Below are 15930 nucleotides of genomic sequence, written 5' to 3'. Positions count from 1 at the left end.
AGAGTGCCAATTTATCAAGACAGAAAACACACTTTCAACCAAGAGAACACACAATTAGCAAGAGCCCAGTGAGCGATTTTTTTGTGCCCCCTCCTTTAGATGCAGAAAAGATATCACTAACATAACTCCTGCAGCTAAAAATGGCTTTTAATGTGTTCGCCAAACCTCTGCTCCCTTGCTCACTACATAGCCTTTCCCAATTCTTTCCCTGTGCTGTAATTCTGCAGAAATGTGTGGTTTCTGAAGACTGAAGTCTGGCTTTCCTGAAAGGTCCTGAAACAACACAAGATACTGGCCGACTGGCGCTCCACCCTGTGCTGCAGGTTTTACTTTACTGTTGGGCTGAGCACGCTGGGGTCTCAAGAGAGCCATCATGAGTGGTTGTGAGAAGAGAAATCAAAAGACATGATCATAGACAGCATTTTTTAAAAACAATAAGAGACGGTGATCTCTGCTCCATGGTATGTGCATAAAACTTTGAAGACCGATCTCTCAAGTAAAAACAGACCGAGAAGTGCTGTGAAAGCTGGAGGGCCAGAGGTTGCGGTGGTACATCCCACACTAAAGAGGAGCCACTATCAAAAACCCGCCAGGCAACAGATGTTTCCAGCAGCTCTTGCACTGCAGGTCTAACAAAACGTGTCATGAAGCCGCCTGCGGTCAGCGAGTCGCACATAGCGCAGTGCAGCCACACTAAACAAGAGTGAAGGCTGCAACAGAAAGCAATCATCTTCAAAAAGGCATCTTCAATAGACTCTTCAGAGCCGTGTGTTGATGCAGTGAATGTGTAGGCAGCTCTGTCTGCTGAACGCAGATGTGGTGAGGTCAGTGGGGTTCATTAGATGCATGCTGTGAAAGCGGGATGCCACAATGTCACGAAAAAAGGAGCATGTGAAGCAGGAGAGAGCTGACATAACCACAGTTATAGGTTGCTGTGTTGCTGTTGTGCATTGCTTCCATCATATGATAAAAGCAGTCATTGTTTACAGCTTATTAAGCTTTGGCTGTAGACTGTGAGAGAGACCTTTTCATCAGAACATTCAGACCTTTGGTTAAAAGAGAATTCAGCAATTGATACGACTCATAAGACAAAGATTAAAAGAAAATTAACAGTCAAGCCAAGGCAGCTGAGGCCAAAATATTCTGGCTTTTCTTCTTAAAATGCAACTCAACAGCATTGTTTTCTCAGACTTTTCCTAGACTCAAACATTCATGCCCCTTGTTTCAAACACTTCCAAGCCCAAGATATTTTCCCAGACTTGGCAAAACTCCTTCAGAGCTGCTTTCTACAACTGTTTTCCTTGTTGTGCTTGTTTGTGATTTATGACACCTAACTGGGACCTTCTCATAAAAACAATCAACATAAGGCCTCATGTGTGAATGTGTTCTTGTTTTTCTTTTATATTTGTTTTTGCACAAAGCAAAAAGAGGAAAACAAGAACGCCCTACATGGGATTCATGAAACGTTTGCTTAAAAGCCACCTGAGTATATTGATGACATGCTTGATCTTAAATTTGGTGTGTGACAGGGAATGTGCAATTAGCATAGAGAAATATCCCAATAAAACCATATAAGGGCTGCAGATTTTAGGGCTGTGTGCAAACCAGAAACCAAAAAGTCACATTTGACAGCTGACATTAAAACCAGACAAAAGAAGAGAAGAAGTCAGCATCTGGTTATCAGCCACATCCTGCTGGGTCTGTGGGTTAAAAAGCAGCAGCGTGTCGGATTTAGTGGCATCTAGCGGTGAGGATCGCAGATTACAACCAGCTGAAACTTCTCCCATGTGCCAAGCGTGAACTTCCCTGTTCATTGTTCAGGAGGCTTTCACCAGGAGCCCAATTACCCGCAGACTTCTCTTCCTCTCCAAAGCAAATAGCCCAGGTGATTAAACCCAGTCAAAAAACCTGGATAAAACAGTTTCCCTTTATAAATCACTGTGTCTTTGATGATGTTAGGCATGTTGGAGATGGGCTGCTAGCCCAGCACCTGCTAATGTGTCTGGCTGTCTCCTCCGTGCTCCAGCTGAACTGAATTGACTGAATACTTATGATAAAGTGCATTTGCGAGTAACAAGTGATCTGAGGTAAAATCTAATGTGTGAGAGACATCATTATACACACGGTATAATGATTTCTTTACATTTAATTTATTCAATATGACTTCAGTTCATCACCATAACATCTTCGTTGCCAATTTCCCCTGTCTCAACACTGCTGGTGTGCATGAGTCAGAGTTTTTTTTTTTTTGTTTTGTTTTTATAGATCTCAACTTTTGCATGGAAGGATGCCTCTTTCAGGCCTCATTTTGTGTGTACACAATAGTTATAAATTAGATGCTAGGTGATTAAAACAGTAAAAGCAGTGACTAAAGCAGTTTCACATTTAAAAAATCAGTGTGTTTCTGATGCTCTGGTTGCGGAGCGGCTGGTAACAACAGTGGCAGACACAAAAATGCTATCTAGAGCCAGTGTTTGGTTTGTCCGTTCTATAAAAACATTGCAACATGGCAGTCTCTGTTTGTTTTATGTAGATACAAACTGCTCATTCTTAGGTAACGAAAAACAAAGACATTCTTATTTTCAGGTGATTTTACCCCAAAGAAAACATTACATTATATTCCGTTTTCTACCAATATATCCCCCTGAATCCTCCACACTGGACCTTTAAAATCAGGTCTGTAAGCATGCAGGATTCATGCATAAAGCCCAATGTCTCCATACTAACTGTCAGAAACTCCAGTGAGTCTGAGTTTGGCTTCAACTTCAACTATGACACTTAGAAAATGAAGAAAGCGTTTGTTTAAAAACTGTTTTAATGGTTAATTGAGCAGTACTACAGGATGAATGAGACGATCACTGAAGGAAACCAAAATGTTATGAGGCTATAATGCTTAAAGCTGCTTAAAGCTCCTCAAGATCCCTCGTTCTCTCTACATCCACTATTTAATTCTTTGTGATGAATCTGAAAAGCCCCACAGAGACTGAGCAGGGAAAGCCAGGAGCCTCCCGGACAGAGAGGATATCCTGCTGAGTCTGGAGGAGAGCGGTCACGCAGCCATTCCACTCACCCACCCAATCACTTGATTAAACAAATTATCATCATCAAAGTAATCAAGCTCAGCACCCTGCCTGCCTGCCTCCATTACACCATGAAAACGGGTTTAAGCGTAGCATGGAAACGATACGGATTAGAAGTGAAGCTATGACCTTGGATGGTGTCACTGTCGAGAGGGCTTATGTCTTTTCGGTGGGGTGGAAGTAAGAAAGAGAGGAAGGGTAAAAGCAAGAGACAGCCCAAGATGTAAAAAAAACTAAAAAGAGAGAAGCAGAGGAAAGCATAAAAAACTATTTTTTATTTGACACTAAATGTCTTTAATTGTTTTGGGAATATTCAGTGTCAAATTTCCAAACCCCAAGAATAATAAAGCCTGCAAACTAAACACAGTCAACCATGCAAAAATAGATTTCCAGTAAACAGGTCAAGGGGTCAGCCGTGTACCTGGCTGCAGACATGACACCCTCTGACTGGCAGCCTCTGTTTGTTTAAAGACCTCTCCCTGAAATTTTCCACCCATCAAGAGGGCTGTGTGGTCTCGCCCGTGAGGAGAGCGCCGGCAATGAGCGTGTCAGCGGTATTTGCATTTAAAATCAAAATGGATTCCATCTGACACGGTTTCTCTGGTCTAAAGCCTCTCTGGGCTGAATAATAAACCCAATCCCTTGGCGTAATGGAGGACTGACTGCTGGGGCGCTGAATGCAGCATCATGCTCTGCTGAAAGGGTTTACAGTCGCAGTTGAGATCACAGATGGCTGTTAACAGAATGCATTAGTAAAGATTAACTCGCCTGGTAGAATCGCCACATTAGTGCCTCTGATCATGTTAACAGCCACGGCACAGAGACACTGGGTGGTATGATAAGGCATGCAATTTGTCCCGGGGCTGCACACTTAATTGTGTGTGTCAAATTAACTGCCAGACATGATTTTTTTGGGAATATTGGCAATATTACAATGTCATGGAACATCCAATTAAGTTGCACATTGCAGATGTTGAAAAGATGCCAACTAAAGCAAGTAATGTAATTCTTAGAATATACTTTATTTTTCAGTCAAGACCCTGTTTTTCATGTTTTTGTGTCTAAGTGACCACAGGTGAAAACATTTTTAAGTTGGTCCATTATGGGGCCAGAGTGCTGCAGATAGAAGTAGCAAAGCGGTTGCAATGTAACCACTCTGGGCATGTTCCTGAGGTCAGTTTATGTCCATTAAAAGTTTTTGTTTTTGCCACTGACTGGCTCAGATTATTATTATAGGTTTCTGGCAACATTACTTTTTTTAAAGATTAAAATCCTTTTCGTTTTACCTGAAAACTCACCAAAACCACCAGACTCCATTTAAATAAATTGTAATTTTATCATTGTAAAACACAGTTCATTTAAAGCTGACAGAAAAAAATAAAACTTCTGAAAACTGCCTTGGTTCATCTTTCCTTTTTCCAACAAAAACCAAATTTGGTTTGGTTGATACAAGCACTTTTAGTGGACCTACATTTATGGTGGCTTTGCAGCCTGTTTCACCAGTTTTAAAAACAGTTGTCTCCATTAGTCACTTATACACAAAAACATGGTAAAACAGGGTTCAAGTTGACAAAATATTGAAATATTAGCCCATTGAATCATGCATGTTATCTCTAGTTTCCATTTCTGCAAGACAGCTAGTGAGCTGGAACAGTAAAATATTTAACAGATCAACGGAAAATTAATCAGCAACTGCTATTTTGTCATTTTTGCTGAAAAACTGAAGACAAATATTTGATGTTTTCAGCTGCTGAAAACAAAAATACTCAGTAAACTGAGTATTTTTGGCTTTTGGTCAGGCAAGCAAGACATTTAAAAGATAGTTCAGGAGGGCATTTTTCCGTAAGCGAAAAATCGTGAAAATAATTGGCAGATCAATCAAGATCCTAATGGTGCATTTAAAATTCTTGCTAGACAATGACAAAAAAAGAGAGTAGCATAAAAGAATAAAGGAATAGAAACAACATTAGTAGTTTACGGCTCCATTCACAGAGCACTGGAGAAGCAAAGTTCACAAGTTTGACTTTTTTCCACTGCAAATCATTTGGGGAAAAAAGTATTAATATATGCAGAAATCGCACCTGTTTTTACAGATTACAGACTATAAATTAGTTTCAGACTTGGTGTTAAAAGGGTTCTCAGTCTGATCCTCAGTAGCAAATGAAACTCCACTCCAAGTGTTTTCTTTAATTTAGAGCCCAGCAACGTGCTTTTATATATTTGCCCTCCTTTTGACCACCACTCTGTCTAACAGTGTGAGTCACTGTCTGGACTGTTTTGATGATGTGGTCACAGTTTAGACTTTCAAACATCGGATGTCTGCCACAACAGTACACAGGAACATCTGGACACAGATCTAGGTCTTTACATCATGGTTCCTCCAAATCAAAATAAGGAAATGAAGCAAACCTCAGCATAGTCAGTGCTCGCCATCGCCTTTGAAATTAAACTAGGATTAAAAACGAGGATATGAAAGCTCTGCTGAAGATGTTTGTTTTTGCCAGGAATATGGAGCGTTGGAGACAGATGCGCATTTTCCTGAGCGTATAATAAACCATCTTATTATTAAATTACAGGTTATGTGCTCATAAGGAAGTTATTAAAAGCTGGGAGTGTTCAGGAGTCTACTGAGACTCCCCACGTGGAGACAGGGATGGAAACACATCCACTTCCTGTTTTTTTGTAATCCATTACAATGGCAAACACATCTCAATGCTGAATATTCATGAGCGCTCAATTGCAGCCTTTAAAGCCACTGCTTTTAACTAAAACGAGATGAGTTTGCATGCATTTAGAGGAAGAAGCACCGTCCTGTGAGGGGAGTTCACTAATGAATTCCCCTCTCCAGCTCATCAGCTTCCCCAAATACCCTCCGGAGTCTCCCAGTTTTCTCATGAAAACAGCTCTAAATTAAGTGACTGCATGGAGTATAATTTGCGGTCGGTGATACACCCTGCATAGAAAGCATGATTTACACGCTTAAGTTCTTTCTGCGCTGTTTTGACTCGAGCTGGGGGGAAATAATGGAAACACCAGACATTAGAAGTACATTTTTTCTGCTCGGAGGAACGCCAGTGCAGATATCAATTTGGCGCCTTTTAGAGACGATAAAGCGTGCTCGTAAATATGTGTGAGCACAGATGTGTTAAATGTGCCGTGCCGTTTTCCACAGCAATCTTGGGAGTAAGATGGAAAAAAACCTAGTTGACGTCATGGCTTCAAATGTCTGCCATTTTTTTGGGTTAGTGTACAGATGGAACACATTTGGCCTTATGATCGTTGTCTCTTCAGCAGAACAAAGTCAAGCGAGAAAGTTTCACAAGCCGCGTTTGATTTCACTTCATCCTCTAACGAGACGACCAACAAAACCTGAACTGACCACAAGCCACGCTAATGATATTTAATACAGGAATTGTTTTTTTTTCTTAGTTAAAGTAACTTCAGCTTTACAATAAATTGCAGTGACCCCACAATGTACAATTCATCTGAAGATTTTTATGTGCTTTTACATCTCTTAACAGTATAAAATCCACCAAATAGAGCAACAGTAAGATTTAAAATTCAACACAGTAGAGCTGAAACTCTTGTCTACCAAAGAGGAATAACACTGACAAACTCAATATTGTTGATCTCTCATGGCGTACCTTCTCTTTACCTTGCTCATCTTTGAGAAATAATCTCTCTGAATGGCAAGAAGTGGAATATTTACAACTATTTGATCAAATCACTAGGTAACCTAACAAAGGCTGGTCTCACCCCCAGGGCTTCAAAATACACTCTTTGAGCAATGCCCCCAGCATCATTATAGTGATGCCTGAGGCGCCATTTAGCATCTGTGTGAGGCTTTCAACCAACTCCAACATCATCCCACCCATGTCATTATTAGGCGCTCAGAGCAACAGACATAGTTCTACAAACACAAAAGTTTGCTAATGGTGGGAGAATCTGTGTCACTCAAAACCAGGTTTTCCTCTCCACACACCACTGGCATATAGGGACATATTGGCATGAATGAAATACAATATAATAAGTGTTGTTTTCTTTAGTGTATAATAACCAAAAAATAAGAACCGTTTTGTTCTCCTTAACTTAGAATGAGCCATTTTTATCTGCATAGGGAGCGGCTCCCAAGATTATGGAGCTCGACATGTTGTTTCTACAGTAGCCCAGAACGGTCAAACCAAACACTGGCTCCAGATATAGTCATTCACATTTTTGCGTTTTTGCATCGCCCATCGTAGTAAGAAGCCCAACTGCAATGAGCAGCATCAGAGTTACGCCGTTATTTTGGATAGCAAGTGATCTTTGGAGAAAAACTCCTGAAAGTTTGGATCTAAAGTTATCAGAGAAAAAAAGATGACTTCACATTAGCAGGTGTTGGACTAGCCGCCCGCAGCGGCATGCCAAAGTGCATTGGAAATGCAAGGATTTTTAAGCTGCAACTGCTTTATTTGGTTTTTGATCAGTTTAAATCACCAGGTGTGTTTGTTTTGGAAAGGAAGAGACCTTTATAGATAATTTGGTTCACTGTTTAAAACTTCCTGAACATCTGGGTCAGACAAAAGTTAGCATTTATTAACTTATAAGAGAAAAGTGGTGAGCCTGTTGTGGACTAGCAGCCCATCCCCGAGATGCCAAACCGCATTGGGATTCACTGATATTAACATAAAACAGCTTTATTCTGTGTTTATAGCTCTTTTAATCGCCTGTTTATCGACCTCTGTGGATAATTCACCTCCCGATAAAAACCTCCTGAATGATGAGAGCTGAAGGAATGCTAGCCAGGAGAAGTTTTCGCTGGCTGCAATCTACAATTCATCACTAGACAACCCTATACCCCCCTAAACACACTTCACCTTTAAAAAAGTGTGAGCACTAAGTATTTATCACACTAACTATAGAGTGGAAAGTATGGGCACATTCCTCCAACTTTCACAAACTGTTCCCAAAGCAGTACAGTACTCACATACCAAACACCACTAGCAGCGCTCTGTTTACCACATGGCCTCGTCCCTTTCATTTCACCCCCTGCCAAGTTAGACACTTTTCACACCTCACACAGCAGAGCTCCAGACAGGTCCTGCCCGTCTTGGGAAAACCTGAACACCAAAAGGGAGGCAGGGTTCACACTCTTCCCCCACTTCTTTTTCCTTCATTGCCCTTTTCTTTTTCCTCCTACCAACTAAAACTGGAGGCAGTAAAAAAAGAGAAGAAGAAAACAGACGTACTGACACAGGGTTTTCCCCATTTCTCTTTGTCACAACCACAATCCCCTCCGCAGCACTCCTGCCAAGGAAGTTTCCATTTGCTAAGCTAATTAAATAGAAGAAAAAGGGGGAAGAAAGAGGGTGGGAATAGAGAAAGAGTAATGTTCCAGGTCTACTATGTCTAAATATTTTCATCTAAATTGCCACAAGCACATGCACAGGCTTTTATTGTCCACTGTTGCAGCCTCTGACAGTCTGTTCTAGCTATGGTGGCTGTGGCCCAACATAAACCAGTGCTGCTGTCGCCATTTTTTTTTTGCTGCAGCCACATCTCCCTAATGTGTTTTCCCTATGCCATGGTGGCTGAGATGACAGCGTATTTTATACACGTGGCTATAAACTCGCGCATACCCAGAGGGACATAAAAAGGCACGGATGCACAAACCAACGCATGCACAGTCAACAGAGTTTGACTGTTTGTGAGTCTTTACTAGTGTGCACAAGTTCCTGCCAAAGTGAGAGCCTCTTCCAACTCGTCGACAAGAGAAGAAGAGGAGGAGGAGGGGAGAGGAAAGCAGCTCCTTTTTAAACACACATACGACCTGCAGATGTTGGCAAATTCAATGCAAGCACTCACATCTTAAGGGAAGGGAAAAAATGGGGAGTATCTTGTGTGAAAAAAAAGAGAAATCTACTCTTTTCCCTTCATTCCTTCCAGATGCCTTGGAGGGAAATATAATGCCACTGTTCTCAGTATTGACAGGTAGCATCTTGACCAGAGAGATGTGGCAAGGGGGGTGCAATGTAGAGAGGGACAGAGAAAAAAACAACACGGGGGAGGCATGTGTGTGTTTATGTGTGTGCCTGCATGGTGACAAAACAGGAGTTCATGCGTGGACACAGATGGATTCAGGGAAAGAAGAGGAGGGGTGGTTTCTGTTGTGCTTTCAGTGGTCCAGCAGCCCCTGCCTGCTGCCTTCTGTAGAGTCCATTAGCGATTGCATAATGCTTGGCAGACAGGGACCGAGTGAATGCAACCCCCTGAAGGGTCGGACACCAGCGAGGAGGTAGGTCGCTCTGCAGAGCAAGAAAACTCGCTGTTCCCATGTGTGTCAGCGGCGGTATTTATTACGAAAATAAAAAAAGAAAGCTGTGGCTTTTTCACAGTTAGACAAAACGCAAGCATGCAGGGGAGCTCCTTGTGTGTCTTCAGTTTGAGGAATTCTAGGTTAATGCAAAATAAAAGAGCATCATTAAATATACAGCAGGGGAAGCTGCAGTCGCAGCGCAGCATCTGGCCTCTGCTTCTGTGTGGCACTACATCTTTTCATGCCTCTGCTCCGTCATTACCCTCTTATACCTCTGCTTTTATTAAACTCTTTATTTGGCCATTTGTATCCTTGCATATGATTCTTCACTTCTCTTATCCTTCTCTTTAATACAGAATGACAGAGAAGAGGGTAAATATTTTGTCCACTCACTGAAAACAGGCTTTTTATTTATCCAACATGAAGTATGCTGGAAATGAAGTGCTTTAAATGAAGCGTATTGCTTTTATCAGCAGAGAATGAGGAGAAAATTTCTGACGTACGCGCCTTATTCAGGCAGCAGAAGCTTTGTGTTGTGAAACAAACAGTGATGGGTTGCGTTGCCTTGGAGAGGGTGTCAGGAGGATTAAAAAAACATTAGGAGGAGAGTAACATGCTTTTAGGATCCATATAGCTCAGAGATCAGTCTACAGAAACAGAAATAATAGTGTGGGTTATTCATTGAATCTGTGAGTGAATGATGTGTATGGATTTTCGGGTTTTGGAGTATTTGTCTGGAAAAATGCACGAGGCGGCCTTCAGTTGAGAGGAAGGTCAGCGTTTGCGCCCGTGCCTTTCATTTCATTCCCACCAAATCAGCAGATAGAACGCCAGAAAATAAAACTGGAATATTGCTGTCGGATGGAGATAATACATCACTTACAATGCGCAGCCCTGCACCTTTACCCCTCCCTCGAAAAGCCATCAAAGGCTTCAAGTTGAAGTCTTGTATTTGCTGCTGTGGCCTTTTCACCCTTGAAATACTATAAAGGATTTTCAAAGGCTTAGCAGGTCTTCTTTTTGACCATTTCGGGGTAGTTTATCATAGCAATATGACCTCACTTGCCCTTATGAGAGAAGACTAAGACAGCTTTCACCCTGCATCATCTTCATGGATGGGATGAGCCCATAACAAATGTCCTAGACAAAAAAAACATGTGAAATCTTCTTTCTCCATTAGACATTACGTGTGATTTTGAGTCCTATTTCTCTCTGCCTCTCTCTCCTCTGCACGTCCTCAGAGGCAGCGCTCACCCAGCTCAAACCCTGCCCTCCTCTGAAGTGATTCTTTTGAGTCCAGCATCAGAGTGTGAGACAGCACTCAGAACCCCCTTGTAAATCACAGATGTAAAGGGAGGTGAACAACACCCACGCTTCCCACCAAAACATGACACAAATTACAGACCACAGCATCTGGTGAGTGGCGCGCACTAAAAACACGGCGGAGTGGGCTGAGCTATAAGCTCGGCCAAACTCGTTCACAAAAGTTCTTGGAAGCAGAGGAGTGGAAAACGTGACAAAAACGAAGACGAGTTTTAGAGGAGAGCAGAACTTTACAGTTCCACATGTTGACCTCATCTAATGAGAGCCATGATAACAGCACACCAGCGTGGCTCCACGGAGCTTTGCATCCTGCAAAACAATATTTTCCTTTAACTAGAGGCTTCAGCATGTGCAGAGACCTCACATGTTGCATTACTGTCAAAGCATTACTTTTAAGCAGGTGAGCAAACTGATGGGAAAAAGCGAAAACGAGGAACATAAATGGTTTCTAAACAACCGCTCCACTGTTTATATGACAATATAGCACAGGTGTGGTAAAGTCATTGTATTACAAGTCACAGTTCAGTCTCAAATGTTTGCAATCAAGTCCCAAATCAAAATGGGCACGTCTCAAGTCAAATCCCAACTCAAGACCGTTAAGTCCCGATTCAAGTCCCAAGACCTAAACATTGAGTTCAGGTCCTGAACACATTAGAATGGGCTGTTCACCAAATGTATTGCCTTTTAACAACACAGTAATAGTATATAAAATACACAAAAATTTTGAATTCCCTTTAAAATTTGTAGGGTGGTACCAAACTCCAAATTTTGCAAGTCAAATCAGATTTGGCTGTTCAATACGAATATTCGACAATTCTGTTTTTTGGGGGGTTCATATAAAGTTTGCAAGTTTGAATGAGGTTCAGCTGGACACTCAGTGTGACAGCGTATTTATGTAATAGAGTAAACAAGTTAGCAGCACGAATGACGGGTAATAAGTGCACAACAATTTTTTGCCAACACTAGATATTAACCAAAAGCCAGAGACTGTCTTTCTGAGTTGCTGTGAGATGTAAGTTCACCATTTCTGAGAAGAAGAGAGAAGATAATGTTATCTCAGAGCATTACAGTGCAGGGAGTCTCTTCCTCAGTATCATAAAAGTAAAGAGCGTTTTCTCTGCAGCAAAATCTGGGGACCAAAATTTCCCCAGAAGTACACACAGCACACTGACTAGCATAAAAAACCTGTAATGAAACATTAGTTTTTCGTGGTTCTCTCCTGAATATTTGATTGGATGCTGTGGGTTTTGTTCAAACCAAGTCAACCTTTTTAAATAAGTGTTGACTTGCTATTACTTAATAGCATTTATTGTTAGTTGATTCAGGTAATGGGGGAAAATGAATTGATTATTGGGACACTTTTTAATAACATACTATTTCATCTCGAAGTACTATCAAGTCAGAAGGCTCAAGTCCAAGTTAAGTCATTGGTGTTGTGTTGCAAGTCCTTTTGATTTTGTCAAGTTTTGGCTAAAGTCTTCATAATTGTGACTTGAGTCTGATTCGAGTCCAAGTCACATGACTCCAGTCCACACCTCTGCCATATAGGATTGTGGGTGACAGAAAAACAGTTACTTTATTGTGAAACAGTTAATTTTTTCACTGCCAAGAGCAGTGAATTTTATCTCATAATAATAATAATCATGCATGTTATGTGTATAGCCCTACAAAGATAGTTAAAGGCTCTTTACATGCTAATAATGAGGTCAGAAAAGCATTAACAGTATGAAAACAACTACAACAATGAAAATGGATGGGTGGGACTAATGGATCACAGATTACAGGCAGATTTGGGTGGGTTTTAAGTGCAGGTTGTGAAAGAAGGAAGTCTGAATGTTGTCAAAAGCAGAGTGTTACACAGTATCCCAGTGATGCGATGTGATAATTAAAACACACAGCTGTGCCTAAAGCAGGTTATCAACCACTTATCAACCCCAGTGCCAATAGTGAGAATCAATGGCACGTGTCAGGTTCTACTGAGGCCTTCAGGGTACGCAGATAAAGGGGAGGTAGATATCGATCCGGTTCAAGCGTGTGTGTGTGTGTGTGTGTGTGTGTGTCTGTGTTTGTTTTTGGAAAGTCATGGTCAAGCATCCCATGTTCATGTAATGGATTATCCTGTTTTTGGCCAAAATAAGGAGGATTTGGGGATATTATACTTGATGTGACCAGAACATTATCACCCTGTACTGTAATTCAATGCAGTATTGTAGTAACCGCTGCGTCCGTAAAACTTTTAATAGTGGACACTTACATAAAGATGTTTTATTTAATTGTTAAAGGCTGTGATTTTCTGGCATTATACTCCTGTAAATCCAGTTTCATGTATGCTCTATGGATATTGGGCCATATATAATTAGTCAGATAAACAGCCCATTTGTAGTGTACAGAAACACAGCTCTGGTGTGAAAAAATATCCTAGAAAACATGTAAAAAATGTACCCTGAGGGTGACCTCGTACAAAACAATGAGTCATTAAAACAACAGTGTCTGAATCAGCTAATCAGCGGCTTCAACAGAGGAGGAGGCACTGCGCCAAGCGACAAGTCACAACCCACAGAGAAACAACAGGAGGGGACAATAATGACAGGGGCTGCACATGAAAGTGCCAAAATCTGTCATTCCAACAGCTCGGCCAATTTGCAGGGTGATGCACACTCAGCGAGGAGGCACGACACTGATTTGAACCTGAAAGTAGATCAAGGAAGCAACAGCAACAGGAGACTTTTTCTAAGGCAATAGCCTTAGAAAAAGGCTGTTACTGATTATAAAAAGGGAGAGATTTTGCATTAAAGTTAGAATATAGCTTAAATGCACCCTATTATTTAAAATGTCAAAACTTTTCAATGCTTGCTACCGAAAAGAAAACTAAAGAGTGATACAATAATGATACAATTTATGCAATAATGCATCTATTCCAGTAGCTTGGCTTGTTCATAGCTGTCATAGGAATCAGATCACTGCACTGCTGCAGCTATAATGCTCATGTAGAGACGTTTTGTTCCCTAATGGTCAGTGTGGTGATTCTCTCCTTCATTTCAGATTTGATGTTTTAAAAGCGTCCCTCCAAATATGTCTTGCAATTATTTTGAAGCTTTAAAAGAAATGTTTGGGCAGCAAAACAAGCTCTTTGGATAAACTTTGTCCATAAAGGTCCCTTTAAAGTCTTGCTCCATGTTGCAAAAAAAAAAAAAAAGGAACACCTACAGGCAGAGAAAGAAGCATATTTACCTCCATAGGCTCCATTTATGTCATATGATTTAAAGAAAACTGTTTTAGGCTCAAGTCTCGTGCAAAGTGTCAGCAATAGGCCTGTCTTGCTTAGTTGTCAAACGCAGAGATTCAGACAGACATGACGACAAACTACAAATTAAACCGCTCTCGTCGTTTATTTCATCTTATTTTGGCAACGTTTTTGCACAACGTGGAAAAACACACATAGAAAGCAGCGAATGCGAGTGTTTTCGCAAACAAACAGCCAAAAAAAAGCAGCGAGTGGTCCATACGTGGACCCGAGTTTCTCCCCCACAGCTATTACCCCGTTTTAAGTTTGCTCTCCAACAACTTACCCTTTCCCCGGAGAGGAAGACGGTCAGCCCGAGGGTCAAAATTATCCAAACGTTCCTCATTATTCCTCTTTATTAATTAAAAACCGCCTTCTTGCGCGCTAAACGACAAGTCTTTCCCCCTCTTCTTCTTCTTCCCTCTCGCTTTCCTTGCACCCTTCGCTCCAACTCCTGCCGCTTCTCTCTCTCAGGAGTGGGATCCCACCGGATACGTGTTGCGTTTTGGTTATTCCTCCCCCCTCCTCTCTCTCCAGGCACTTCTTTTTTTCTTTTTTTTTTTTCTAGTGTAAATCGGACAAAATATATACAAATAAAAGCACGGCTTAATTTGCAAAGTCCCCCTCGCGCGCGCCTTATGCCAGTAAAAAACAATTCCGCACGAGACACCTAGCTCGCTCTCCTCTCTCCCTCAGCGCTCACTTGAAATAACGAGGACAAAGCGTTAAAGCAGCGCGAGCACGACTGACGCTCTGGGTGAGTGCGTGCGCTCTTTTCGGCCATGTCACCGCGAGACGGAGAGAGAACTTGCGACAAAAGTAGCCCCCTCAAAAAAAGGAAGCCGGTAATTACAGAGCAATCATAACAAAGCAATTATGTTGTGTATTGACGTGTTGTAAGTCCTTCTACAGATTAATATCAATTATTGTATTTTTTTTCTGCCGGGGAGGTCGGATAACAGACTAATTGAGCCATTTATCTCCACGTCTAGATAACGATCATTAATTGCGCCCTAATGAGGATTTCACAATTCCGCTCAGTCACTGCACTACATTACAATCAAGTCTCCTGTTTATTATGCAGCTATGGTATTATGAACACATCTGATTAGATGTGTTGTAGCTATCAAGACATCATGAAAGCAGTGCACCAGTCTCTATATATGAATTAAAAAGGCATAAAACATCATGTTAGAAATAAACTACACAAGAGAGTTAAACACTAAAAGAGTTACATCAGTTTTATGACCAGGAAGCCCCCCAGTCCCACTGAGTTTAGCCATTTATGGGCAAAGTCTCCCCCTGCTGGTATAAATGACTAACTCCCCCAATAATTTTACACCATTCCAAAAGGTGTGCTGAAATAGAGTTGAATAATATAGTAGTTATTTAATATATGTTTTATTTTTTCTCAGTTTCAATTTGTATTTGCAAACTAGCTGCAAGCTTTATATTATTAGGATTTAGGATTAGTTTTATCCTGATTTGCGAGTTTGTGCCTTTAGATAAATGTGTATCCTCTGTTCACCTTTTACAGTGGTGCATCCAAGGGGGGTGGCAGAGGGGTCAAGTGCCCTCCTGAAACAATTGCTGCCAAAAATTTGCAGATATGACCCAGAAGTCAGCAAGAAATCTCTGAAAAGAACAAGAAAATGACCTGAAAATTTGCCCCCCCCAAAAATCCAACCAAAACAAAACAAAAACAACAAAAAATGAGAGTGAAACAAAACAAAAAACATACAAACAAAAATACAAAGTAAGAAATGACCTGAAATAAATGCTTAAAAATGATCATCATAATTCTGTAAAATGATTTTAGATATATAATTATGAGAAGTATGAGTGCAGTTCACTGGACATTTTTCCTTAGTTTAAAAAAAACGTTTCTACAGCTACCAGCTATCTCTCTTTGTTGCTTCTCTCTTGTTCAGCGTGCCAATAATACCGTC

General features: G+C 41.1%; 1 protein-coding gene across 1 annotated transcript in view; it reads right to left on the bottom strand.

The window, feature by feature from the left end:
• The window catches only part of sdc2 (syndecan 2), a 63359-nt gene extending 48630 nt beyond the window's left edge, over window positions 1–14729 (bottom strand). The window contains exon 1 of the mRNA XM_042506687.1: window positions 14268–14729. Within this exon, the coding sequence (XP_042362621.1) occupies window positions 14268–14327 (60 nt within the window). The 5' untranslated portion in view covers window positions 14328–14729. The remainder of the gene's footprint in view (window positions 1–14267) is intronic.
• Window positions 14730–15930: the final 1201 nt, after the last annotated feature.

Source organism: Plectropomus leopardus, chromosome 18 (genome assembly GCF_008729295.1).
Source record: "Plectropomus leopardus isolate mb chromosome 18, YSFRI_Pleo_2.0, whole genome shotgun sequence".
Classification (NCBI taxonomy): Eukaryota; Metazoa; Chordata; class Actinopteri; order Perciformes; family Serranidae; genus Plectropomus; species Plectropomus leopardus.
This window is presented reverse-complemented; position numbering and strand designations above follow the sequence as displayed.